The 27,685-nt window shown below is 35.3% G+C and overlaps 3 protein-coding genes and 1 long non-coding RNA gene across 4 annotated transcripts in view; 1 reads left to right on the top strand and 3 right to left on the bottom strand.

The window, feature by feature from the left end:
* Positions 1-7,084: 7,084 nt before the first annotated feature.
* Positions 7,085-9,594, bottom strand: LOC119640238 (heparin sulfate O-sulfotransferase). The gene is made up of 6 exons (XM_038038126.1): positions 9,304-9,594; positions 9,008-9,246; positions 8,863-8,948; positions 8,139-8,274; positions 7,862-8,082; positions 7,085-7,420 (listed from the first exon to the last, which is right to left on the bottom strand). Exons 1-6 carry the CDS (start codon positions 9,407-9,409, stop codon positions 7,177-7,179), a joined length of 1,032 nt encoding a protein of 343 aa, XP_037894054.1. The 5' UTR covers positions 9,410-9,594; the 3' UTR covers positions 7,085-7,176.
* Positions 9,595-9,839: 245 nt separating this feature from the next.
* LOC119640217 (ran GTPase-activating protein) lies at positions 9,840-12,185 on the top strand. Its single transcript, XM_038038086.1, has 6 exons — positions 9,840-10,121; positions 10,185-10,866; positions 10,921-11,122; positions 11,183-11,488; positions 11,547-11,705; positions 11,768-12,185. The coding sequence occupies exons 1-6, from the start codon at positions 10,013-10,015 to the stop codon at positions 12,095-12,097; spliced, it is 1,788 nt and encodes a 595-aa protein (XP_037894014.1). The 5' UTR covers positions 9,840-10,012; the 3' UTR covers positions 12,098-12,185.
* Positions 12,186-12,942: 757 nt separating this feature from the next.
* On the bottom strand, positions 12,943-17,620 carry LOC119640258. Its single transcript, XR_005247630.1, has 3 exons — positions 17,551-17,620; positions 15,428-17,489; positions 12,943-15,367 (listed from the first exon to the last, which is right to left on the bottom strand). It is a non-coding gene; the product is annotated as an uncharacterized LOC119640258 (long non-coding RNA).
* Positions 17,621-20,126: 2,506 nt separating this feature from the next.
* Positions 20,127-27,685, bottom strand: part of LOC119640256 — a 104,553-nt gene continuing 96,994 nt past the window's right edge. The window contains exons 2-4 of the mRNA XM_038038149.1: positions 23,482-24,363; positions 22,581-23,310; positions 20,127-22,510 (exon numbers count right to left, since the gene is read on the bottom strand). Coding sequence (XP_037894077.1) covers positions 20,229-22,510; positions 22,581-23,310; positions 23,482-24,258 — 3,789 coding nt within the window. The 5' untranslated portion in view covers positions 24,259-24,363 and the 3' untranslated portion in view covers positions 20,127-20,228. The remainder of the gene's footprint in view (positions 22,511-22,580; positions 23,311-23,481; positions 24,364-27,685) is intronic.

Here is a 27,685-nt window from a genome sequence, read left to right as displayed (position 1 = left end):
GAATTTCACAACTTTAGAGAGCAGATAAATAAGCGAAGTTCGAATTTCACAACTTTGGAGATTAAGTAACCGTCATTAATTCAAAACCCATACTTTCAATAACGTACTCGCACTCTCGTTCCCTCTTCCTCTTAATGTTTACGTAATGTTGGGAAAGTGTTCATAACTTTGCAGGAAACATCATATATTTTACGAGCTTATATGTGTTTGGATGTTAACAACAGCCGCTATTGTTATTTTCGTCTTCAAATTTTTATAAACTTCGTAAATGTTTTTTCGAGTCTGAATTTGCTAACATTTATGATATAATTCATTAATGTATGATTCGGTTGATTCGAAAAATAAAGGGTCGATTTGACGATTGTTCATTTGTCGCGCAGGATCTTACACATTTTTTGTGATATTTTATAAAATTTATCGCAAAATTTCCCTTGCATTAGTAACTGTTTTCTCATAGTCTAAGCAAAATATTTACCAGAAACTTCACAATCCATGAAATCACGACCGAGATGAAGTTTAACATTCATTAGAGATAGTAAAGTAGAGCAGTCAGAATATTCGAATGAATTTCTTTGGATATTTTTAACCAGACGAGTAAAAATGCTAAGTAATGAAACATGCAACTGCTGGCCGAGGAAAGCGAGTATCAAAAAAGCAAGTGAACGAATTAAAAATAAAACTATAAAATTAGGTACTAGTAATATGATGGTGAAAATGTATATAAATAGAATATTTGTGAAAGGCAACAGTAGTAGAAAAAGAATTTGAGTTAAGCAGTCGAAAGTTGTAACGAAGGCGTGTGTTTGCGGTAGAGCAATTTGGCGAGACTCTTTCCTTCCTCTTCTGTCGTCTCACCCACCACACCTTGTTCCAATAATAAAAAACCATAAAAAGGACAAAAGGTCGATTCCATGTAGCAAGAATCGCATTACCCCATTACCCTGTCCCTTGTCCAGTCTATCGTCTGTAGGTCAGTACTGAATCCGTCGGTAGCCGTCTGAGGTCCTCCCTACAGTGCCATCATATGCACACCCCCTTCACTTCAGCTACAGCGGTGGCAGCTCGCACTCGCCACACATCGGGGACAAAAAAAGGAATTAAAAGAACTAAGATACCTGATACTGTTTGTGTCTGTGTAGAGTCTGCGGCGGTAACTGTTTACTTCGGCGGTTCCTGTTCACAGCAAAGCGGTTGTTGCCTCCTTTGATCCACGACTTATGATGGTCCGAAAGGTCGTTGTCGAACAAGGGTTGATCTCGACGGAACAACAGAGCCGCTGCACGGATCGTAGGCTGATGTGCTCCCAGCCGGTTGCAGTGCAGCAGGTGTAATTATGTTGCCTTCACTTAATGTTTGGTGATGAACGTATACGTTCGTATCCCTGTTAGGTGTGACGGCCTGTATTATGAAAGTGCGTGTTTGACAACATATTTTGATTATTTTCGCCTTCCTTTTTTTGTACATGCTTTATGCTTATGCCGCTCTTCGTTCCTTTTTTTTCCTTTTCTTTTTGTTCAAATTATTCTGCTTTTCTTCAAGGTTAAATTGCAATTTACTTTACTTATGTTTCATTAAAATGCCTGCTGCTGCATTTGACAGGTATGAAGTTCGTTTTAATTAATTAGTACAAGCAAAATACAACTGGGATATATGTCACTAAATAACAAAGACTGTTCGCTCATTCCTCACATTGTATGAAAGGGAATTTGGTCTTATTCATTCATATAAAACAATAACAAACGATCAAGCAGCTATAATCGATAAAATCGAAAGAAATCTCGTAAACTTGATTAGTTTATGTTTTTCAAAGCAAATACATTAGTATACAAACATGGAGAATTTCTTCCATTTTTTCTCTCTTTTGTTTTTGTTTTAATTAAAAGCTTAAACATTCATATTTGTTATTGATTTGCAATTTTAGTTTATTTTGCTTTATTTGCATATATTTTCGTTCACAAATTTCGGGTTTAGTAATTTTTCTTTCCTATAAAATTAATTTTACATATTTTCACATTTGTATGCATATTATTTACAATGCATTCAACCTGTATACCCGTTGTACCTCGCAGAGCGCAAATATTGCCATTTAATCTTCAACTATTTTTACCTTTGTTTTTTTTTTTTTATAAAAACAATTTTTATTTATCATTTGACTTCTAAGGTTTTCATTGAACCCTTCATTAATTTATTTCTTTTCTCATATTTTTATTACCATGCTTGTTATATACATGCACTATATTTCTGAACTATCAAATACACAGTTTTTTTTTTTTAAAGAATTTTGCACAGCTCCTAGCATATAAGGAATGTTGATGTTTCTTAAATGTTTTCTTTGTCACTTTACTTATTTTGTTCTACGCTTTATGTGGCTTTTGTTATTTGAACATTAATAAACGCAGTAATTTTATTTAATTCACTACTCTTAATTTATCAAAGTTTATTCTGCTTATTTCTTGTTTGATTTTAAGCGAGCCAATAACTAGTTCTAGTTAATAATTGCATCTTCACGCCCGAACTTCCAAGAGTAGACTTCTCTACCTTCGAAAACAAAAATCAGACAGACCTCTCATTCCTGCTCAATTTCTCTCTTCTTCTTCCTGTTGCTTTCTATAGCGGCTTGCCGCTACTCTCACAAAAGCAAGCAAAGATCCCGCAAAATCATACGATCTTTGCCTGTTCTTGCAAAAGCAAAACGAAAAAGGAATACAGCAAAATCACATGATTTTGCCTGTTCTTGTAAGAGCAAAAAAAGGGAATACCGCAAAATCATACGATTTTGCCGGTTTTCATGAAAAAGGAAAAAGAAAAGAACAAAACAATCATATCCCGCAAGGTCATGCGATTTATAAAGGGTACCACAAAATCACACGATTTTGTCTAACGGCATGCCGTTATTGCGATACTTGCGGTTGACCCAGACCGACAGCCACCCTACCCAAGGTTTGTTCGCGGCCGTTACAAAATATTACAAAAAATAAATTGTGAATAATCTTACATTTAAAGAAATATAATTGTAAATAAAAGAACTTTGAAGTATATTTTTCGTGAACAAAATATGCACGATCTAGTGATACGGACTGTATCTTACAAAAGCGAATTTTATAACAATATGTATATATATCTTCGTCCTTCTAAAAAATGATAAACTTGTTAGTTTAAGAGCTCTTAAGTTTTTTTATAGCGAAAATCTTGTTGCCAATTAACTTTTATAAACATACATATTAAAAAAAACTATTATATGCTTATTTTTACCTGACACCAAAAACGTAAAGTAAGGTGCTAATTTAATAAATGATATATTTGTGTTTCCTTCATCCATTAACCCTCAAAAACGTTAAATAGTGTATATTAAGTCGTATAGAAGTGAGCAGCAGGTCTAGAAAAGACAACCCTAAGAAATTTCTTGAGCGGAAGAGGAAGACAGCGTGAATACTAAAACAACCGCAGACCAGAGTCAAAGATGCTGAATGTTATAGTGACATATTTTATATGTAGACAAGATCGAAAATTGCACTGAAAAAATGGTATATCTGTTCATGTTGCAAATCCATATATCAAAATCTGTAAACTCGCTATTCAATCAGTAATTAATTGTAGCCACCTTTACAAAATATCATCTTATCTAAAGAGACACACACAATCCGTGGAAGTGTGAGCAAGCATGGATTTGTTGTTTTGGATTTGGAATTTTGATATGAAGCATTTCAATGGTATTTGAGAATGTAAAAATGGAAATATCTCATAAAACTTCAACATTATTTTTCGCTGTTATGTTCGCGTGGGTCTAAACGAGGTATCGTGTTGAAGGATTTGGTTGTAGGATAACGTCACAACGGTAGAAAAGGACCATTGGAAAGAAGCAATAATTTAATCAATAAATCGCACAACTTTTAATCTAGTGTCGATTGTTCCATTAAGTATATTAGCTGAACGTTTTGTGCTTTAACACATATTGAAAAATAAATTTTTAAAATTATCAATATTTATTGCCTGTCTCCTTTAATTTGATCAAGTCTAAGCCAATTTAAATTGTGAATAGCTTGGCAATAACGGGAAAATAAAAAAAAATGGAGTTATTATTCTTGTTATTATGAATTAAGTCAGAGAATAAATTCTAACACTAGTGTTTTAAAGCACTAGCATCTAAGCATCGATACACACTATAAAACTAGTAAATAAGATAAATAATGGCAGTCTAAATATTCTGCAAAAAATATTGAGTGAGATCTGCCTTGATGACTGAATAAAAGCATCATTCATCACAAATCCAAAGAAAAAAAGTGAAGTCCTGTTTGGCGGGTGCCGAATCTCACATACCCACCACTATGTTTTTCGCTTTCTACTGTCCAAGTTCTTTACGTAACGTCTTAGAGCCGCTTTTAAGACGTCTTAACGCGTCTGTTTTGCATGTTAACAATATTGTTAGCATTCTATTTTTGAAGGCGTGTCTGTTTTTGTGCGATTGCACTGCGGGCTTAATAATTTATATAGCATTTTATTCCTACAGGTTTTCATCTGAAGAAAGCAGTACAAAATAATGAATTGGCGAGTTGAATGACTTTTACGCTGTAAACAATAATAAACCATTGCAAACTTGTCATTAACTGCAGACCAGATAATAATAAATATTCTGAAAGCGAACTGAAATCCAAACCTTTTTTAGGTGTTCCTTCCGATATCATCGTGTTGTACAGCTTTCGGCTTGGGCAAGGATATTAAGGGTTCCATACGAATACCAGCATTTAAATGTGCTATTTTTGGTCACAACCCTAAAATTCGCAGTGGATACTCCTGGTTGCACTTTCCGTGCTGGTAAAGAAGAACAAACAATGATGGTCGTCGGTCTTATGACTCGCTTCTTTGATTATCATATAAATCTCAAAAAAATATTATTTACTTTTTAAGTTTATTACATGTCTTTTATTACATATTTACTAAATTTTAAACAATTGTCTTTAATTTTTTTCTTATTCAAGTTTTATTTCCCGTTTAATAATTTCGTTCATAAGCCCAATCTTTATCGCGATATGCAGCCTTGCGACTGAGTAGTTTGTCCAATTTCTCTGGTAGTTCAACGTCAGGTTTTCTGATTTCACAATTACTTGGGATTTCTTTCTTTGTTTTTTTTGTTTTTGCGCACCCGACCTCCAGGAGGACGTTCTCTAGTAGTCTTGCCAGCGAAAATGGAGGAAATACTACATGAAACCACAGAGCGTAATATTAAATTGACCACCGAGGTGGAATATTTAAAGCAAAAATGTTGTAACAAGTGGATTTCAGACTCGCTCATTTAAATTACTCTCATAAGACTGCGAATCGAGGTGGTTTTCAGGCCCGCTCATTTAATTACTTATATAGTGTAAAATAAAAACTAAAGTAAACAAAAGGAAAATTTTGGTATTGATCTGCTCTTTGTTAATAGTTCAGTTGTGTGAGTAAGCATCAGCGGGTTTTCAATCAATTCATTTACTCGCATTGCATAAAAAGACATAAAGATCGGGAATTCAAAAGAAAACATATGCAATTGTTTACAAATCAAAGGTAGACACAAAGTCTAGTGGCTATACTTCTATAATTTTTAGGGACGATGGATATATGTTAACTTGCGGATCTGATGGAGATATACGAGTATGGCAAGGTATTGATTAAGATTTACAATGCAACCAGTGTTCTTTTAAACCTAAGAACATACCGTTATTGAAGAAACATTTGAAAAGTCACCTAAAATAAAATAGATAAGAGAAAGAATGAAGCTAAGGGTTCTTTTTTTTATGTATAGAACTTTATTAACACATTCCACAAGTTGTGAATTTTTTTTACATAGTAAAAGGAATGATTGGAATTTTTCTAGCTTTTATTTCTTTACATTTTTATTATAAGTAATTTTCAAACAATAATAATAAATTTGCATAAGCAAGGACAATTTGGACTACGGAGGAAGACGTGAGCCTAATGAAGGAAATGGGAAAAGACTTAATATATTTCATATTTTGAAGAAGAGCAAGCTCCTTTCTTCTGGTTACTTTAAAGTTTAATTGACATATCGTTGTTAATTACCATGAATTTAAACCAGAAATTAAAAAATGCCTTAATAGGCTCCGCGAAAAAATTGCATAAAAGCATGCAGAGACCAGACACTGTTGACTTTGTCAACTGTGACTTGCAGAACTTTGTAGATGGATCATTCGTCTTATTGCTAAAAGAAAGTACACATCTTGGGCGTTCTCTCGAACGTAAAAGACTGTGGTAGAAATTTTTCAAGGCATATATTTGATAGAGATCCATTTGACGCCACGACGCACACAGACCACGCTCTACGACCTACAGAGAATGAAATCACTTACAAAGTCATTCACAATGCCTCTATACTTAATGCAGTCGGTTGTTGTGGTCTTCAGTTATACAAATTTGGTGAAACAGTGTCCATTCCGTATTGGGATGAGACTTGGAAGCCAGAAAGTCTTTACGAAGAAATTAAATTTAATCGCCTGCACAATATGCATAATACGCTTGTGGGGTCACTAGTGCGCATCCCCGGATAGGGCGAAGCGCCCATTTTTGAGTATAGCGTTATGAACTCGCGATAGCGATTTTTTTAAATTATTCCATAAAATAATTTTAAACTACTACTTGTCACCGGGGTCTTAGAACATTAATCTTATTGAAACAAATGATTACGATTTTTTTATTTTCAAATTTATTTAAAAAATAACACATAAAACTTATATTTAATTCTCTTAGTTATTTTTTTAACTAATGTTTCTTTAATTTTTAATAAGATTTTTATGTCTTTTTTTAACGTTTTTTTTTTTGTTTTACATAAGATACTTGATTTTCTTCTATTGTCTTTCATAGTACAAAAATTGTTCATTTAAAATCTTAAATCCGTAAAAAGTTCACAGATATAGATTAGATCCATGTATGGGAGCGTGTGTATATAAGTGATATGCACTAAAATTTTACTATAACATTCAGACTAAGTAGACACCTTTGAATTATTGCTTAATATTTTTCAAGGTAAAGATTAATTTAAGAAACTCTTTTTAATATATTCTAACAAAATACTTTTGAAAAAATTTATTTAAAAAAAATTAAGTACTTTTTTTCCTATAACAAATACAAAAAAAACTGCACATATATGTACACAAATTACCGCTTTTGCACCTCTTTCTTCTACTATTTGGGTCTAATTTTTTCATACATAAATTTCTGTAAGTGCTTATTATCGGGCACGGTAAGTTTACGTTTGTTAAATTCAAACTGCATCAAAGCAAATTTATACAATTCATCTTCCATTTGCCAGATTTTTGATTTCATAATCTCTCCTATTGTCTCCTCTCTAGGTGGAATTTTAGAAGTCGTCTGACGTAAATGGGATTTATTAGAATGTTGATAGTATTCACGGAAACCTTGAAATATTCTATTAAAAATAAAAATAACGTTAATTGGTGTAAATAAGCATGAATTTTTCTTTTGAATCAAAACTACTTTCGACGATCTTTAATAAGCCCTTTTGACGAACAATCTCCCATAAAAAATACTACTGTATCACTATATCATTGTAAACGTAACATTGTTGTTAGCGTAAACAACACGAATATATGACGTTCAACACGCAACATAAAAAAACGTTACGCAAAAAATAAATGCTATGGAGTATGCTCCAAAATTTTTACACTTTTCCGAATGTCAAGAGATCGAATTCACAACATGAAATGACAACGTTATAAACTAGCAAAGCCAAATGCAGACAACGAGTCTATTACATTACATTCTCTAAGGAAAAATGGAATGTAGTTCACGCGTTCCTTTTTATTTATTGCAAATATAACCATAGTGGCCAGAATACGTAGGCAATTACCTGGGCAGAGATCTTTCTAATAAATCAATAAAATTATCCATTTGCTCGGTGACGCCGACTAAAAAATATTCATTAACTAGGTTCCGTTTAGCTTGCTCCAAAGCCCATTTACTGCCCGGCTCCCAACATTCTGCAGCCTGACCACAAAAGAATGGTATTTGTAACCACATATTTTTTGGATCACAGTCTGCTTGTTTTAATTCCACACATTCATCGAACGTCTTTAAATAAATTTAATTATTCTGGTTTTTATTTTCTAGAAAGCTTATTTACTTACGATTTTATTACCCGCTTTCTTCCTTATTAAGTTTGGACGATAATTATCACCATAACGTAAAAAATAGTAATAGGAAACAAGTCTGTCCAACGGTTTACGCACTATGTTGATGTAGATAGGTTTAGATATTTGAAATCTGGTAATTATAAAACGGATTAGAAAACATTAAGCTTTTGGTCACTGCAGGGCATATCTTTATTTTATGTGTATTTTTTCCTTTAATTTATTTCCGAAGGCAAGTAACTTGGCATTATTTTGTAAGCCGCTTTGCATAGTAATGTTTCAAACTACCAAAAGTACGGCATTTATTTTTTAAAACCTGGCGACCACGAATTTTCCCTTGTCAAAGTTAATCGTAAATAAAGTATGCTATGAAAGCTCTTATAAACGTATAGTGGTTGTCCTAAGCCTGCTTTACAGACCGCGATCAAAACATTTTGCATTTAACAGGACATGATAACAGGCATGATAAGTTGTGGCACTTTTAATAAAGTCGCTTATATATGTAGAGTAAATCCGTATTTAAATTAGAGAGAAACAGCAAAGAGCTCACAGTTTTACCTTAAAACCTAGGCATATACGTAAATACGTATAATTGAATACACGACCACGAATAATAAAACTACTGTGGACATCATATTTGAAATTTATTAACTGTGTTTAATAGAGAAAATTGCGTGTATGTCCATCATAACGCGTCTTCTATATTCCGTATGTAACTTACTTTGAAAAATCTAAAAACGCCATATGACCATGGTACAAAGCAGGCTTCATTTGATGCCATTTAGTAATGTTACGCACAAAAGTTATCTGGAAAAAAACTGAAAAAATTATTTATTATGCTATACTCCAATAATTTTAGCGCCCACCTGATTTGGCAATGATAAAACGTGCATATTTGCAGTAACATTGATATGCAAGACGTGAAATTTATTCTTTTTACATAAGTCATAAGCAATATTTACAAAACTCGTGGAACCCGTTTTGGGTACGCGATTATACAAAACCACTAATTGTTCGTCGTAATCATAAAAATCGACACCAGTCAACGAATTATGTGGATCCACACTAGTTGAACTCCGACTTAATTTGTTCAAGGGTTTAATGGCTATAAAGCAGAAAATCACAATGTACATATCAAGGCAATAAAGAACGACATACGTACCACTTTCTAAACGAACTTCTGACCAAAGTAGCCAATAACTAGCGCATGTTACTAAACAAATAATGGCTAAGAAAAACCAATACTTTATGGTTATTTTACGATACATGGCTAGTCTTTTGGCCTATTTGAACCTTTTCATGGGCTTATGTGAATTTTTGCCTTCCCACAACATTGTATGTATATGTATGTTTATACATGTTTGTCACCATGATTATAATGAATCGACATTAAGACAATTCACTCTCTCTTTCTTTAATAATTATTTTTACGGAATTTTGTAACATGAATATATGAATAATTGTTACGTTGTTGCTTGTTTTTAACAATTGTCATAATTTGACAATAGCTGAATACAATAGGGATAGTTGTTTGTATTATAAACTATATGCGTCAAGTTGACGCATTTCAAACCTTACTTTAATGAAGTTGTCTCATTTTAGAAATTTAACTTCATGCTGATTTGTGTTGTCATTATTGGGTTTTATGTAATCGATATCCTATGAATGTTTCTAAAGAAAAAGAAGAACTGCTCTTAAACAGAGCTGTTTTACTTTGAACGAAGTATAAATTCCAATAAAGAATTCCGCGTTTTAGTATTTATTGAAGTTTCGAGGTTGAAAAGCGGCAAAAAAATTGCAAAAGTGGAAAAATTAGAAAGAAGTTTTTACAAAATTTAAATACGTGTATAAAATTTTTTTAGAAAATAAAAATGTCTGCCTTCAATTTTGCTGATTTGGCCAAAGAATTGACAGAAAATTCTAATGAGGAGGGTTTATCTTTTGAAGATTTGCAAAAAAACTGGAGCGAAGCAGAAGATGGTAAAATATATTTGTAGAAAAGCTTCGAATTAAAAGCGTATTTACATTATTAAATATTGGCAGTTAAAGACGTGGTTTCTGCTTTGGAAACCCAAAAGGTAGTGCACTACTTGAAACTGAATGGCAACACTTTGGGGGTTGCGGGCGCGGCTGCTATAGGAAAAGCTTTAGAAAAACATCCCGAATTTTACAAAGCCTTATGGAAGGACATGTTCACAGGACGTCTCAAAGCCGAGATTCCAGAAGCATTGAAGAACTTGGGGAAAGGGCTAATTATAGCCAATGCCCGACTAACAGTCTTGGACTTGAGTGATAACGCCTTGGGACCGAATGGAATGGCAGGACTGGAGGAGTTGTTACGTTCATCTGTTTGCTACACTTTGCAGGAACTGCGACTAAACAACTGCGGTTTGGGTATAGGCGGCGGTCAAATGTTGTCGAAGGCGATACTAGATTGTCACAGAAATAGCACTGAAGCTGGCAAACCGCTAAAATTGAAAATGTTTGTAGCAGGCCGCAATCGTTTGGAGAATGACGGAGCCAAAGCTATAGCTAAAATATTTTCTACTTTAAAAACATTGGAAGAAATTACAATGCCGCAGAACTCCATATATCATATTGGTATACAGGCATTAGCTGAGGGTATTAAACATAACCCTAATTTAAAAGTATTAAATTTAAATGACAACACTGTAGCAAGCAAGGGAGCTTCGTATTTGGCTGATGCATTTGCTTATATACCAGGGTAAGGTAAGCCTTTGGAAGTGACGGAGAACGATTTAAACAAATTTTTTTGCAGCTTACGAGAGATTAATTTTGGCGATTGCTTGCTTAAAACAAATGGTGCTTACAATTTTGCCGATGCCCTGGAGGAGAATCACCATGAGTTGGAAATAGTGAACTTAGGTTTCAACGAAATTGGCGTTGACGGTGGTTTGGTGTTAATAACCGCTTTGAAAAATAAACCTAAGTTAAGAAAACTAATTTTAGATGGCAATCAGGTAAAGGAAGAGTCGCGAAATGTTATTCTAATAAGCTATTTATCACATAAATCTCTTTAGTTTGGACGTACGGGTTGCGAAGCTATTAAGAACGCTCTGCGATGTTTTAAAAATCCGGATGTCTTGGAAGAAATGCTCGAAGATCAGTCAGAAATCGAAGATGATGAGGACTTAGATGAGGAGAACGGAGATGATGGTGATGAAGATTACGATGAAGGCAACATAGATGAGACGTTTGATGAAGAAGATGAATTATATGACGATCATCATAACGATACCACTGAAGAGGTTGAAGAAGACGAAGATTATGTTGAAAATACAAATGATAAAACAGCTTACACAACGAATCAAGACTTTGCCTCGAAGGTAGCCTTGTTTGTTATAAAAAACCCAGTAAAAAATCATGCTGTTCATATTTTTACAGATGCTTAACACTAACGAATCGATTATTTCTAGTAAAAACATAACTTCTAGCATTGCCACTTATGAAACGTTCTGTCTAAGTCAGAAGCCGTGTCCGCTTCAAATGTTTGATTCGCTTAGAGATTCAAATAAATTGAAGGGTTTTATGGAAATCATTAATGTAATTATTCTTGTTCAAAACGTGTACCTTTTTATACTTAATTTATCAAGTTTTTTTTTTAGCAATTTCAAGGTGACAATCACTTGTTGCTGTTAGTATTTACTGCTCTAAAATGTGCCCATCTAGCCCAGTCATCGGCAGAAGCTTTAGAATTGGCTGTGGCTTTGTATCAAGAAACTGCGGATTATGCGGTGCAAACTAAACAAGAACGGCGTATTACTAATTACCTGCTCATGCAACTGGGCTTACTGCGTTGCGAAGAGAAATTCCACACGGAATACAATATGAAAAGTTGCCGTTTTGCATTACGGCAGACATTGTCTAAGAAATCAATAGACAGTGTTTACATGAAGAATACATTCCAAGTGTTTTTGAATCAATTAGATGTTTGATCGACATTTGAAAGGGTATTATTTCCCATAAAGTGTGTCAAAACATTTATGTAAAAGAAATAAAAGTAAAAGAAATAAAACCAAAGTTTTATATATTTGAAATATAATTATTTCATAATTCGTTTTCGAGTTTAATCTCAAAATGCGGCGTCAAGTCTAAACATCGTCTTGCTATGGTAAATATTGTAAAACCATTGTAACTATGGTGTATAAGGATACTAAGACATTGCAAGTTACCACCAGCAATATCAACAAAAAAGCTATGGTGTAGGTTTTCAGTTTTTTGGTGCAGGAGAAGCTGCCATGGCTAAATTGCTATCATGTGAGACAAGCTCAAAGGCGAAAAAATTGTCGCAGATTGTAGTGTCAATTTTATTGTTGCAATCAATGCCACTTTTGTATCGTTTTCACACCAATTCTGCAATTTTTAAGCGTCAGTGAATATTTTTTCATGTTTTTTTTTAAACATTTTCTTCGTATTTATGGTTTTAGATATTAGTTACACTGATTTTGGCGACGCTACTTATGTTATTTTTAAAATGATGCAATATTAATATTATTGTGTATTGCATTCTCATGTAAAAAGTATCCTTCAGACTCAGCGACTCAGTACTCTTATTGAGTATTATAAGTAAAAAGTTTTACATATTGTACATATCTCTAAGTACCATTAAATGCTATTTTAAAGAAAAAATGGTAGCTATTGTGTACTTATTTAACGAAATATTATTATTATTATTATCAATATTATAAATTTAGCCAGAGAATAAATTCTAAGACTAAAGTCTTAAAGCACTAGCATCTAAGGCTTTCAGCTTTATTGAAAACTCTACCGCACTTGAGATTTGAACCCACGACCATTGAGTTGCTAGTCGAGTTTCCTTGCCTTCGCCCACTCAGGCGGATTTTTAACGAAATAGAAAGATTATTTCGTAAAGTAAGTACAATGAATTTTCTGCCTTTAGTTAGATGTCTTTCTATAATTTTTTTCAGACACCATTGTACCTACCACATTAGAAGCTTTTTTCTTATTATCAGTTGTATTAAGAGCTTTTATAAAAAAATATATGTATTTTGTTCATTTTCAGAGTAATGTGGATTGATTTTCGGCATTTTCACACACGCACTGGTTGATTTTGCTCATTGTGAGACAACTGTTTATTGATTTTTGGTAATTTTGACATACCACTGAATTTTTGCTTGGCTGTGAGGGGCTGTCGTCTGCGGCAGAAATGTGCCTAACAGACGATTCCTCGGAAAATTTATTAACGGCGTGTACAACATGAGGCGGGCAGACGGCAGCACACATCAGGTACTTGTACTCTTTGACTACCCCCACATATTACACGCATTCCTGGCTAAGTATAGGTAGACAAATGACATGTACGATGCGAATATAATAACAAAGCTGGCTCAGATGAAAGCGCTCAGCTCTTCATTCTGGGAAATGAGAGGCTGCATGCCGGCATATAGCATGCTATGGGGAATCCTATTTCACTACAGACGATGATGGCAAGGCGCAAAGGACGTGCGACCTGACCGCAATGCTGACGAAGTTCGCGCACATCTTCCACCATAGCTCGATCAACAGCGGAGCTCAAAGCTGACTGGGCAGACGTTCATGATTATTTATTAAAAAATTTAGCGGCGGACGCGCGGCTGACAATCAGGAACTTCGGAGCACTCATGGACGAGCTGCTTACCCTAGCATAACCATCGCGCCATACAGGGCAAGCCAGGATGGCGTTGTGCATGAGGGAGAGGACCAGGTCATCAGAAGAAATAGTGACGCTGACAAGAAATCTGGTGGCCTTACAGGTGGAACGGTGGACAGAAGGAGTCAGAACTGATAACGACTACCTCCTCATCAATGCATTGCGCTGCAAAACTGGAAGCGGAGGCCGAAGAATATATAGTACCATTCGACCTTGATGGGGAGGTATTTAGCAATCTGACCCTCCAGCAGAACTTGAAGAATTCCTGCAGCTGCTCACAGGATGCGCAATTGCGCGGTACATCCTTGACCAGCTGGGATTCCAGGCATGTCTGCAAGTTCTCCCGCTGTAGGAAGAGGTTCGACCTTCATCTCCAAATATCGCAAGCTGGCGTTTCCATTGCAACAGGTCCACGCAGCATTTAAGGAGGCCTACGAGGTTTTATACGCGTGCTTGAGGCAACATATGGTCGAGCAGAATATAGGTAGGTGTATGCAGGCGACGTTAGTGGAGAGACTTGCCTTCTTCTGGACAGCAAGATCGTGCAGGAGCGGCTTGATGCACCGAACTAATTTATTGGGATTCGTGCTGTTTATGCTGCTATCTGGAAAAAACTTCAAGGAGCGCAAGGACATCAACATAAAGTCCTTTTAAGATATATTTTATAGTCTAACAAGTAATCATTTGTTTTTATTTAATCTTTAACCGAGATGTGCCGCCGCTCACCAGATCATAATAGCGATCTCCAGGCCTCCGCGTGTCCACTCCTCCACGCATCCACTCCTCTGCGCCTCCTCGCAATGAGTGAATATTCGCTATGGGTCAAGCATTGCAAAAATGTATGAGCAAGAGCCACCTATTCCCATTTTTCATTACTCGTAACAAAACATTTTCTCCTGAAAGTACTGCCACTAAATAAAGCATTCCCTCCATGCACCCGAACCGTGGCGCGGCAATTTAGGGTTACAATTGCTTCCGGAGAAGGACGATCAAGGAAGTCGAAACTGCGACAATTCAATCCAAGGGCAAATCATTGGAGAAGAATGGGTGTAGGCATCTTTTCGAAAGCATTCATTTCGTGCTGCGTGTAAGTGCAGTAACAAACACCAGGAGCATCGCGCCCAACGCGGCTACATCGTTGGCATGCTTGAGCTTGTGACATGCGCACTGCACGCCAAAAATTCAACCTATGCTAGGTGTTCGTCGTTTTAACCAGCATCAATTACACATCGAATTCCAGGCATTGTTACCGAAGTTTCTGCTTTATTTGTTGCCAAAACAATCTTACGAGCATAAGCAAGGGCAGGCAGAAAACATTTCAACTGCTTGTTTAAACATATTGGAATTATTAATACAATCACGCGAGGAAACGCATATGGACATATTCAAAGCAAGTAAGCTTTGATGATATCGTAGCTTCCCCAAGGTCTCCAGCCAAATTTAGATGGCTTATCAGTGGTTGAATTGGAATCAACTAACGATTCAAGATTCGAAGAAGAAAACCATGAATCGCTGACGTCTTCAGTTTGTTGCCCGACATTCCGCGAACATGAAGCTGAAAAGATGAATTCAAATAAAATTATCTCGCATCAGTTACTACCACTTTTTTTACTACCTTTTTGATAGTTACACCTGGGTAGAGATTTTATTATTTCTTCGCTTTTGTGTTTCCCTGTTATAGAATTTCTAAATTTTAAGAGATAATGATTGTTTTGGTGTTACATCCCACTTCCCAAACTCGGAAAGTATTTCCTACTCAGAGGGTTACAATTTGAGATCTGAGAGCGAAGTACCTCCGTGACGTTGTTTAATAAAACACAAAGTCGAAGTCTCTCATGTGGTCATTGTGCTTGTATGCTGTGTATCTTGAGTAAATAGCTCTACTTGGCATTGTGTTGCTTGATCTTTGCTTTCTATAGAATGGCTTTTATATGACTCTTACTGCCATAATTCGCATTGCGTTGATTTTTCTTGTTTTTTCACTTTCAACTTTACGCGCAATTTTTCGGGACTGCAGCATGCGTAAATTTCGAGATTCTTATTACTACAGTAACGATTGTACGATTGTCTTGCAATTTGAGGGTGCCTTGCGATTCCACAATTTTTAAATACTTTACAACCAACTCATGATAGTCCAAAGGCCGTCCTTTTTCTTTTTCCCGCAAATCCAGTAGTTGATCATAACCCAATTTTTGATCAATCATTTCATTATGAAGAGTCTTATAGTTCTCTTCTAATTCTTTTAAGTTTCTTCTTGTAATGTTCAGCTTTTCATTTGGCTCTGTGTACAAGTCCTTCACTTTATTAACACTGTCCTGAAAATTACCAAAAACTTCTTCTAATTTTTGTTTATCTCTTTTGTGCTGTTGTATTTGTGTAACTAAAGTATCCGTGTCGTGGATTCTTTTAGCTAGTTCTGCACGCTTTTTACTGGCTTTGGTTTTATTAATTTTTTTTTTTGGAGGAGAACCCCTTTCCGCTAATAAATTTTTACATTTTTTTTCGGTAATAGGACTTAAGGAGATTTTTCATCTTGTATCCAAACCAAATCGAGGCACTTGGAAGTGATGCTATTTTTCTCATATTTATCGAAGATTTTACTCTCTCGATTTTTAGCACTTTTTACTTTGATTGTGTATAAGAGCATAGACTTTCGGTTTCGGCTTTTAATTCCCCAGCCAGATCTTTAATCTTAAATTTGCTTTTAACACTTGGTAATTCTTGCTTGTATATTTCTAAAATAGAATTTTTGTGCCTAAGCATTAATCTGTTTACAATAACAGAGAGCTTTCTGCCATTAAATTTATCGCTATTATTTTTCCGCGAGTATAAAGAACGATTCGGCTGAAGTTAATGCAACAAAGAACAGTGAAGTACTGACCGACGAAATGGATGTCGTAGACTATGGTTGCTCCCGAAAGTGCAAAGACTTGACAAATCTCAAATAACCAGAGTGCAAGAGCAAGCAATGGCGGCTTTGAAACAAATTCTGTCATTTCTTAAGTCATTTATACAGGAATTATCATCATTATTCCCATTACTCAAAACAGAGTTTGAGCGATTTTCCAAACAAGTCAAAGAAGCCTGCAGGGAGCTAGTGACGATCTGGAGGAAGGGTCCAGATATCTCTTTTCTCTTAGCTGATTCCTTATTAGTTCTGCAGTTATTTTTTGTTTACTTTTCGCTATGGGCGAAAATTTAGACTTCTTTGTCATTTCTGTCTTGTGGAAGTGGTTACCAATCTACTAGATGCTTCCGATGATGATTTAGTAGGAAATGTTTCCTTAGCTGCCTGCGAATTGTTGGAAATATTACATTATGATGATTTAGGTAATGAAGCAACTACGATATTTAGTTGTGTAGATTTCGAAGTAATGGTCGTATTTGAATTACAGATGTGAAGAGATTTTGGAAAAACTGCCTCGTTATAGCTATTATTTAATGACTTCGGGACAACATTCAATTCGGGTAGTAATTTTCTAACCTGAGCTACTTTTTTTACGTTTTCTTTGTTAATTTCATTCACAATTAATTAATCTTATCTTTCCTTTATCATCATCAACAGAATTAATATCGACGTCCGCTTCTTTTCGAGTTTGCTTGGCATTAACCCATTGACTGCCAGATGTATTTAGAGCGTCTTGCCCTGGGTGCTAAGGTTTTATTTTGAGGAATACCTGAAAGTTTACAAAATATAATTATATGAAGTTACTAATATAATATTGTAATAGCATTTACAGCAATTTTTATTGAAAAAAAAAGCACTACGAGATAACTCGTAGCTGGCGTCACTAAATAAAATTTCTGTGCTGGTTGCCACTTACGCGTTATCTCGTAGTGTTTTTCTTTTTGCTATTACAATATTATATCAGTAACTTAATGTAATTATACGTGGGGACAGTCCTTAGCGCACGTCTATTCGGTATAGGATAATAAAAACATGTGATCACGATCGTAATCACTTGATGGTAAAGATTTGGAAGAATAGAATGTCTTGAAATCGTTTTAAATTAATTTTGAGATTTCTACATTTGAATAATAATGAAGAACAAGATAATGATCGATTATTTAAGGTCAACCCAATATCCTAACACTTTAAGGAAACTGTGGACCGCATCTATAAACCGGAGAGAAAATTGACATATATAAGCGCACGTTAAGATTCGACCTAAAGGAAAATCCAGAAAATTTAGTCGAAAAGAAAGTGAATCAAGGAGACTCTGAATGGCTCAGGTCAGTATCCATTATGGTCCACAAATGGAAAGATAAGCGGGATGTGCTGACTATATCCAACGTGCAAATGGTTCCAGTGCAGAAAAAAAGTGGAACAATTTGGGGTAAACCGGGTACAGTCAGAGATTATACTTTAGGAATGGCAGGTATATATCGCTCTGACCAACGTATGTCATATTACTCATTCCTTAAGAAAACCATAGGTTGGTAAAAGAAAATTGCACTATATAACTTGGAAATCTTCCTGCACAATGCACACGTGTTTCACCACCAAAGAAATCGAAAGAACAAAAGGATGACGTTACTTCAATTTAGGGAATCAGTTATTATGCATTTGGTGAAGGCATCAATGCAAGAGAAAGCAGGAACTGTAATATAAATGCAACTGATTTTTACTATTTAGATCATCTTCTTCCCATAGAAAAAAAAGAATGCCTACAAAGCCACGTCGAATCTGTTTTAGAGTTTATCATATTCAGCAACAATAATAAAAATACTTTTAAATAAAAGCTGAAAATTAATACGTTTTTTTACTCCATATAAATTTTTCATTCACGTTTGTAAGATATTTTTAACTGAAATGGCTATTTGTAATTAATCTAAAATTGCAGCACTCACTACGAGATATCTCATAGCTGGCAGTTTTGATACACACGCTTAATACGATATGTGTCGTAGCCGGCAGTCAATGGGTTAAAAGCCATCTGCGTTAGAGAACAAATATTTCCTTTGAAGTCTTCCTCGTTGGCTTTCACTTTTTCGATGTAACTTGTTTTTCGTGTTTTTTCTAAGGAACATAAACTTAGTTTTTCTTCTCCAGGTTTTCGTTCTACTAATTCATAGTTACTTTTTATTTGTTGATCAAAATTCGGTGTCGCAGTTTCCCCAACAAGATTTTCGTTTTTCGCGTTTGAAGCGCATAACTTTTATTTTCCTTTTTCATCATTGACAATGCTCGCAGTCGAAATCAGTTGCGATTTTTTTCATTTTTAGGTACTAGGCAAATTTGCGCACTATTATTGGCTTAATAAAATCCCCCATTTTTCCCCTGAGCTACAACAAATGAATTTTTAGTGTACATAGATTGCATCACTGTATCAGAAGTGGTCGATCCACATTTTTCTTTTGAATGTCCTGATTGGAACTTGTGCATCGGTCCAATCTTGGTGAGGGACTTTTTGCTCTAAGCGATTTACTTCTTTTATAATTTTAGTGGACTTTTCATTAATATTGCTTTGTAAAATTTTGAAGCTTTCAACTGACGCATGTAAACACATCGATTCGGAGAAAATTGTTTGATCAATTATGTTTTCCGACTTCTTTTCTTGTCCAGATATTCTCTCTGCTTCGAATACGGTTTGAGAATTTTCTTTCAAAACTTCAATTTGACTTGTTTCTCAACTTTCAGCAATGTGAGTAAGATTTTGCAAGGAGATACCATCAGAAGAAATTTCTTGTCCGATTAATTCTCTTTCTTGCTGCAAGCTTGTCAAGGCCTGGTGAGCGGCGGCACATCTCGATTAAAAATTAAAGAAAAACAAATGATTACATGTTAGATTTTGAAATATATCTTAGAAGGACTTTATGTTGATGTCCCTGCGCTCCCTGAAGTTTTTTCCAGACAGCAGCATAAACAGCACGAATCCCAGTAAACTACACTGCGCCACTACAGTCGCCTGCAGGCGCTTGCCTGTGTTCTGCTCCACCATATGTTGCCGCATAGCGGCGTAGTAAACGTTGTAGGCTTCCTTGAATACTGCTTGGATCTTTTATGCTGTAGAGGCCGGCTTCAGATGTTTGGCGGTGATGGAAATTATCGTTTGTGTCTCAAAATGACCAAAATACATATACTTTTTAATGAAAGTAAACAATTCGTTGTCCTTGCGTGTAATTAACTCCGTTCCCCTCCTACCAAAACTCTTTTATTGCTATATAGTGTTTTTAAAGTATCACACAACGAGTGAAATAAAGTTAAAGGGAGGCTTCGTTTTGTTATTTATTTTGCTTGTTCGTAATTAAAGATTACAATATATGTTAGTTTTTCTAGTTATATAACTATTTTTTTGTAATTTAAGGAAATTTCATAGAAAAATTAAGCATGAAAATTGATCTTTGAATTATTTTGCTATTTCTAAAATATTCAATTTTATATGTACACTTTTTCATTAGAGTTACGAATGTAATCACACAAAAGGTCCGGCAAAATAAATTTTCTTGGTGGATAAAGGTTTCGAAATTAGGCCAGTTGTTTCTATAAACTTTTCAAAGTTTGCTAAGTTCTTTTTGATTTTTTTCGCCTTAGTGTTTGTGAGTAACGTTTTCGAAGCGTTGATGATTTCATTAGATTGCCTGGTGGCGTTAATGTTTTCAGTCTTTACATATTGATCCAGATCTTGACCGAATTCTTCATCCAGATTATATTCATCGGCAGTAGTTGTAACACTTTCACCGTCTTCTTGAATTTCCGCTAATAAGGAAGGCATTATTACAGGATTAATGGCTTCGTTTACTTTAATTAATTCCATTTGCGCCGGTTTACCATATTCGGCATCTAAATTATACCAATCGAATTCCGCTTGTAAAGGTAAATCAGTTACCTCGTTGGCGGTTTTTGAAAATAAAATTTTCGATTTCAGTAAATCTCCATTCGGAGTGCTAACGTTGGAATTTGATGTTGCGTGTAAATTAGGTAAACTTAAACGCTTATTAATTTCTGCCAAAATGTTAGGTATTTGTTTCCGTTTGTATTGGGGTCCCATGCTTAAAGTGTTAGAGGTAATTGGAGATTTTATTCCAGTCTGATCTAAACTTGTAGAACTTAAACTTAATTTATCTTGTTTCAGGTTCGTCTTCGCTGTTGTTGGCTTTGGCGGAGTGCTCAAATGATCCTTAACCATAGGTGACATTACTAAGTAATCGTTTTGCTTGCTAAGCGCAGTTATGGCCGATTTTGGCGCTATAATGGCCGCTACATTTGGTAACTTTGGTATATCTGCGAAAATCTCTTCAATTTCTTCAGTCTTTTGTGAAGCATTATCCGACATTACTGTAGAAGTTTCTACATCCACTTCGGTCAAACTATCTATGTCCTGATCGGATAGAGGAACACGATGAACGTCAGCCCGAATTTGAACACTGGTTATACCAACATTCACTTCCGATATAGAACAATAATCGGGCTCAACAACGGTAGCGTGAGTTTCACTTAATTCGTCAGGGGATTCATCAAGTTGCTGCAAACACTTTTTAAATCTTATAAGATTGGCCGGCTTGGGAGGTAAAGCAGGAGGCAATTTTTGACAGTTTCTAAGATTTTCTCTATCAACAATAGTATCTTCGGAACTACAGCTTTTAACCGTTGTCTCCATGTCCACGTATAAATTAGAAGAATTAACTTCAGAACCTATGGGCTCATATTCGTTACTGTAGATGCTTTCGTAATTTAAAGCATCTAAGCGTTCGTTGGTATTGTTGCTATTACTATTTTGTTCTTGCTCTTCATCTTGCTCTCTTAAAGGTGGGGAGTGTGCTATATAATCAGCTATACCTTGATAGTTTGAGATCATGTCTTCAGCGTAAGTTTTTTCGTCTAACTCGTCATTGCGTGGTATATAAATACTGTTTTTGGTGGAAAAATGTACTCGTTTTCGAGTTAACATACCATTACGTGAGCTTGACAGATTTCCATCACTGTTTTGACTATTGCAACGAGAATTGTGTCGATCGCTTAGCGAACTACGCCTCGGCAGTGTTGCATTAGCTTTAATAGTCTGACGATGCTCCTCTATTCCTTCCATGGATTGTTGCAAAAGTATCTGATTAACACACTCCAGCACCGGGTTTATTGCACCTTGATTATAAGAAGATTTTGAAACTATGGTGCCTGCAATTTCGTCTTGATCGGAAGCACTGGCATACCAATCATCCGTTGAGGTTTCGTAGATTTGTTTCGGCGAAGCTTCTGAAAAATTACTATTACTAGTTATGATACTCCCCTTCTTAACGTCGTCGAATACTTCCTCGAAGTCACCATCCTGAGTAGGCGAAAATATACCGTCGTCATTGTCTAAAAGGTTACTTAATTCGCTAGCTTTGCTACTAGCCGATATACTTTTTGAACTGGCTCGCGATAGCGACCGTGTAGTTGAAGTCTCCATTCCACTGTGTTCGGAATCGCGCTCGCTTTCATTTCTTACTCCATGTAATCGCTCCATGGTGCGTGAATACAGGGGTAATTTTTCATAACCTACATTTGAATCGTTGTGGCTTATGGTACTAAAGCACTCCTCGGAATTGAAATCGCACCTTAAAGCTGGGTCATCGATATCCATACTACGAGAACGCATATAGTCACGAAATGTACCAGACGTACGTTTACTTGTATAGCGAACACTACGGCGTGCTCCGAAGAACGACGAGGAGACGGTGTCATCACTCGACGAGCCTTGCTCTGTGGTGGGGTCATCTGGAAAAAAACGTGAAAACCGATACTAGCTCAAAATATTTTTCTAAAAATCTCAACTCAAATTTCCTACCATTACTTCTATTGACTCCCTCTTTCTGAGATCCTTGAGTTTGTGTTCCACATTCTGTAACTTCAATGTCATAAAATTGCTTCCTACAATTAATGCATTGTAAAGCTTCCAGTACCAAGTAGTCTTCTAACATTTTTTGTTCATCGCTCATAACCTCAGCAATATTCGATTGTTCAACATCGTCTTCAACTACTCCCTCATCACGAGTGTTTTCGAGTTCCTGCAATTTTATGAAATGCTTGCGTAAACTTTGATTTTGTCGTAATAAAGCACAGATTTTTTTATCTTTTTCTAGTAATTTTTGATTCGCGGATTTTATATCCGCCTTCAATTTCGATTCGAAGCAAAGTAGTGATTTTAAAACTCGTGCTAACTCTTCGGTACGACGTCGCTTCTCTTTGGCTAGTTCACGTTGCAACAATTTATTTTGCTGTTCATAACTGGAGACCATAATCATCAATTTTCGTCGTTCTATTTCTTCCGTTGAGAATTGTGTAGAGGATGAACAAGCTAAGGGAGAAGTGGTGGAGAGTACTTGAGCAGATGGTGTTTTTTCAGGTTGCGGAGTCATAGCACCTTTTCTTCGATCTCTCTTTGCCAAATAAGCGCCGGAAGAAGAAGAGGAAGATCTGCGTTGTAGATCGTTGTATTTTAATGACGTAATTGTCAAAAATGAACGGGAGGTTAAAGTAGCTGTAGTTAAAGCGGTCGAAGAAGAATTGTCAGACGTCTGCAAATAAAACGAAAGAAAACGTAATTTAATGAAACCTATCCAGAAAAGGAGCTGAAAAATTCGAAAGATTAAATAATATTAGCTGAATCAAATGTGCTTCTGCTAAATAAAAGGCCTATGGAAGAAACTTCCAATTTACTTCCTTAAAATCAATTAATAATATCTTACCACATCTTCTGCTTGTCGTTGAACATTATCAGTATTCTTATCCGATTTGTTAATATTACGTCCACCAAATGATAAACGTTTGTAGAGATTAGTGGAACTGTTAGTACTATTAGTACCAGAACTTGAGCTCCTCATTGCATTATTGCTACTGCTATGCGATAGGGATGACATGCTTGATGCGGTGGTTGCATCACTGTTACAATTAAATTCACCCGAACTGGCACCACTCGATGGCACTAAAATGTCACCTGCTGCATCATGATAAGCTTCCGGTATTTTCTGATAATTCTGCAATGTTGCAGGTCCTTGAACTTCAGGCTCAACAGCCAACAGATTTTTTGAACACTTTATAGTCATTTCATCAGCGGTAAGTGCAGCAACACCCTTATAGTGAGATGTTTTCAATTCTGAGTTATAATTTTCGTAGATATCACTATCAAAACTGTGTCGATAACTACCCTGCAAGCAATTGAAGGAAGTTAGAATACTGTCCGCTTGCGAAGGTTCTGAATGCCTCTTTGCCGGCGTTGAATGATTATAATGAAAATGTTTATAATTCTTAATGGTGTCGTAAGCGCCACTAAAATCCGATTTAAGAAATTTCTCTAAAAAACTCGTCGTTGAGTGTCTAGAAAATAATTTACAACTGACAATAGGAGATTTGTTGGAATCCGGTAATGATAGGATGGAGGGTTGATATAATTCAGATGAATGTTGTTGTTGTTGTGTTTGTTGCTGTATGCCGTAGATTTGTGTGGTATTTAAAAGACCAAACATAATTTGCTGCTAGTAGGAATCACTATGCAAATAATAATTGTAAAATTTAGATTAAGTCGGCTAACAGGATTAGGTTATAAAATATTGTGAAGAGCACAGCATTTTCTGAAAAGGGAAAAAATAAGAACTTAATTAGATTATCTCTCAGAAAGTTTGGAAAGTTTCTGTTTGATTCGTAACATAGATTGGCAGATTACACTCTGACATAATAGCCCTTTAAAGCTAAGAAGCTTATAAAAGTGATAATATGATCATTGATCTAATTACCGTTTTACGGAACTTGCATTTATTCATCTTTTAAAGACAAAATTCATTGTAATCAGCACGTGTGATAATTATTAATTACTCATGTCTCTTTACAGATTCTCTGACGCTATAATATTTCAAACTTTTTTAATCAATATGTTCTGCTCTTTCTCCCCTCAAGCAAACCAAGTGCTTCATTATGTAAATTTGTCATAAGGTATGTTATTATATATCTAATCAACACACGCAAAGGCATAGTTAATGAGACGCAGCAAAAAAACAAGAAAAATCCAGTTTCTTTTCTATTAGCTTAACCCAACTAGCATTTTTTTAGTTTGATGTGTATCATTAAGTTATGAACTAATAATAAAATGAGAAAATTTGCAAATAGCACTGGAGTGAGAAAAAATTACCGCCAAATACATAGATTTAAAATGTTTTTTTTCGGTTTCGTTTTGATGGCCAACCGAAAGAGGCGTTTGCAGGTATGTGAAATGTAAAGAATTTTGTAATGCATGTGGATATTGATACGCCAAATAGAGGTTTTAGTAGCTTGCAGGAAAGAAACGACCGTAATATTTTTAGAAGATAATTTTCTTTGAGCCATTATAAAAACCAACAAATGAGTTGGCTGAAAGCCTCTAGAATGTCTGGAAAAAATCATATTATAGAAAAATTTTTTTTTTGAAATTTCGAATTTTTTTCTGAAGCACATCGAGAATACTGCCACTATTAAATGTATCTCTGCTGGTCAGTTAGAGCCTAATATCTTACCTATTAGTAGCCAAAAACGTTAACAGACCATTTTCGTCCGATTTTCCTATTCTTTCGAAAAGTCGTTCTGCTGAAACGTGCGCTTCTATCATAGAGAGATGCGGTAACAGCGGCACTTTCTAGGATAAAGTTTTGGAGGGTCGAGAACAAGGACCATATTTGAACGCAACATGTTATTAAAACAGCGAATATTTAAGAAAGAACCTCTTTAAAAGTTTTCAAAACTGCGAATGCATTTTTCTCAATTCATTACGTTTCTAAATTTCACGCAGCGTAAATCTAAATGTTTCCTCTAAATATTTTCGTTCGACGTTTTGCGATACCTTTCCAACAATATGCTTCCATGAAATACGTAGGTCAAGGAAGTTAATATATATGAGCAAATGATTGGTCTTTTTGATTTAAAATTGAATTTTTTCATTCTCTTACTCCAAACTTACCAGAGTAAACTTAACCCTCAAATTACTACTTTGTTTGTGGACAAACTTTCATTGTAAAATACTAAAAGTTATCAGTTGTTGCCATATAAACGGCTATTTTTTATATGGAAGCGGGTTCACAAAAGTTTTGCGCCGTCATTTATATTAGTACACTAAATTAATGTTTTATTGCTTATTTTCGAGAAGTATTAAAAGACAGTAAATTTTTATCATATAACGTATTTGTCAAAATAACTCGCTACACAGATAGCATCGGAAGAATTGTTCAATCCGATCTACTTTCGATAACATTCATCCTTGGGTTACATTATATCTATGTGTTAAAAATTCTGAAAATTTTTTCTTGTAACTTTAATATTAGATTAGATAAAATGAACGGAGATAAATAGACATATTTAAATCGATTCTGAATCGATCGCTTTAACAAAAAGGGGGTATACCGGAGTTCTTCCTGTGTATTGTAACCATTCGCCAAACTTTGCATATTTTTAGCACAATTGGCGTACAGGATAATTATAAGCACATTTTTGAGTCAAATTGACGTCGGACTAATCATCAATAATGGTTGACCATTAATTTTTTTATTCGGAAGTTTTCAGGATATAACGGAAAATAGACGTACCGCTTCAGAAAGTTGTCCTCATTAAGGTCTTTAAATGCTAAGGCGTATGCTTCATGTCTGGCACCAAGTTTGAATATGTGGAGCCATCGTTGGATAGTTAGTCAAATTTTCACGAATCTTGTTAAATGGATGCGTTGTTGATCATCATTAGTTTTTTTTTTTTACTTTGAGGTGTATATTGTGCGAAATGGACGTTCATGTGAAATGACGCGTTCTTAGGAATGTATAAAATAGTAGAAATTTAAATAAGATCGAGAAGTTCAATACATATATATATACTAATTATACATGATTTATATGAAACAAACATAAAAAATGTTGCAAAATATCAAGACATTGGTGCTTCGTTTCAGAAGATTTGAAGTGATACCTGGCAACATTTCATATTATTTCGACTACAATTTTACAGTAGTTACATTAGTTTTGGTGGCGTGCGTTCGTTAAACGTTTGTCTGTGATGACAAAACTCAAAAATGTTCTCGTAGTGTTGTAGGTGGTTTGCTAGTCTTAAATGAAGCGATACAGATACCGATGGCGTTGAACGCACTAGGCGCCCTAAACAGTTTAGTTATACCAGAAAACATAGTGAACTCTATTTTAGATAATTGAAAAACGTGGTTGCAAATGATAGTCGACTTCCTAACGACTAAGAGCAAAATCAGTGTGCTCATAAAAATTTAATTGTGAGAAGGCTTTTTTTCTAATTCGTATCGCGTTCGCTTGAAGTTCACATTGCTGCCCCATTCACCGTTTTCTCAAAACTTGTTTCCACCGACTATTATCTGTTTGTAAATCTCCAAAGGATGCATCGGGCAAATGGTTTTGAATCAAATGATAAAATTATACGCATTTTGAACGTGTTGACAAATAGTTTTCCCAGAAATCATCAAAATGCTAGAGCAGTGTTGAAAAGATTGTCTCACTGTTAAAGAATTCTGTGTTGATAAATAAGGTTGAATTTTGCAAATTAAGATATTTTTTTTGGATTAATTCCGGGATTGATTGGCCACTATAAAAGTGTTTACCTTTATATTTTTTGGAATAGCACCTTTGGTTGCCTTTGCGGCGACGTTGGGGACGGAAAATAATGCAAACTATTTCAGGATTCTTATAGCCCTTGTACATTATTGAGCAGTGTAAGTCATACCTTGTTTCTCTGCGAATATACTTTTCCGGAAGCGGGATGAACGTACCATAATCGGAGAATCATTTAAAAACTTACCAGCGATCTCTGTTCAAAAGAGGTGCTTTCAATTGTACAACGGTCGATCTAAAGCTTGTTTTTCTTAGCGCTGAAAGTTTGAGACATACGGCGCTATATCTCCTATATCTTTTAGGTATAGGA

The sequence above is a fragment of the Glossina fuscipes genome, unplaced genomic scaffold (genome assembly GCF_014805625.2).
Source record: "Glossina fuscipes isolate IAEA_lab_2018 unplaced genomic scaffold, Yale_Gfus_2 116, whole genome shotgun sequence".
In the NCBI taxonomy this organism is placed as follows: domain Eukaryota; kingdom Metazoa; phylum Arthropoda; class Insecta; order Diptera; family Glossinidae; genus Glossina; species Glossina fuscipes.
The sequence above is the reverse complement of the archived record's forward strand: the minus strand, read 5'-3'. Positions and strand labels throughout refer to the sequence as shown.

Bases quoted from the DNA above. Each gene is read 5' to 3' on its own strand.
- LOC119640217 (XM_038038086.1), top strand. From the start codon at position 10,013: ATGTCTGCCTTCAATTTTGCTGATTTGGCCAAAGAATTGACAGAAAAT. The intron at 10,122-10,184 runs GTAAAATATATT...AAATATTGGCAG, and splicing joins CTGGAGCGAAGCAGAAGATG to TTAAAGACGTGGTTTCTGCT. The intron at 11,123-11,182 runs GTAAAGGAAGAG...AAATCTCTTTAG, and splicing joins TAATTTTAGATGGCAATCAG to TTTGGACGTACGGGTTGCGA.
- LOC119640238 (XM_038038126.1), bottom strand. From the start codon at position 9,409: ATGTATCGTAAAATAACCATAAAGTATTGGTTTTTCTTAGCCATTATT. The intron at 8,949-9,007 runs GTGGGCGCTAAA...GTTTTTTTCCAG, and splicing joins TTTTATCATTGCCAAATCAG to ATAACTTTTGTGCGTAACAT. The intron at 8,275-8,862 runs GTAAGTTACATA...TATAATTACCAG, and splicing joins GCGTTTTTAGATTTTTCAAA to ATTTCAAATATCTAAACCTA.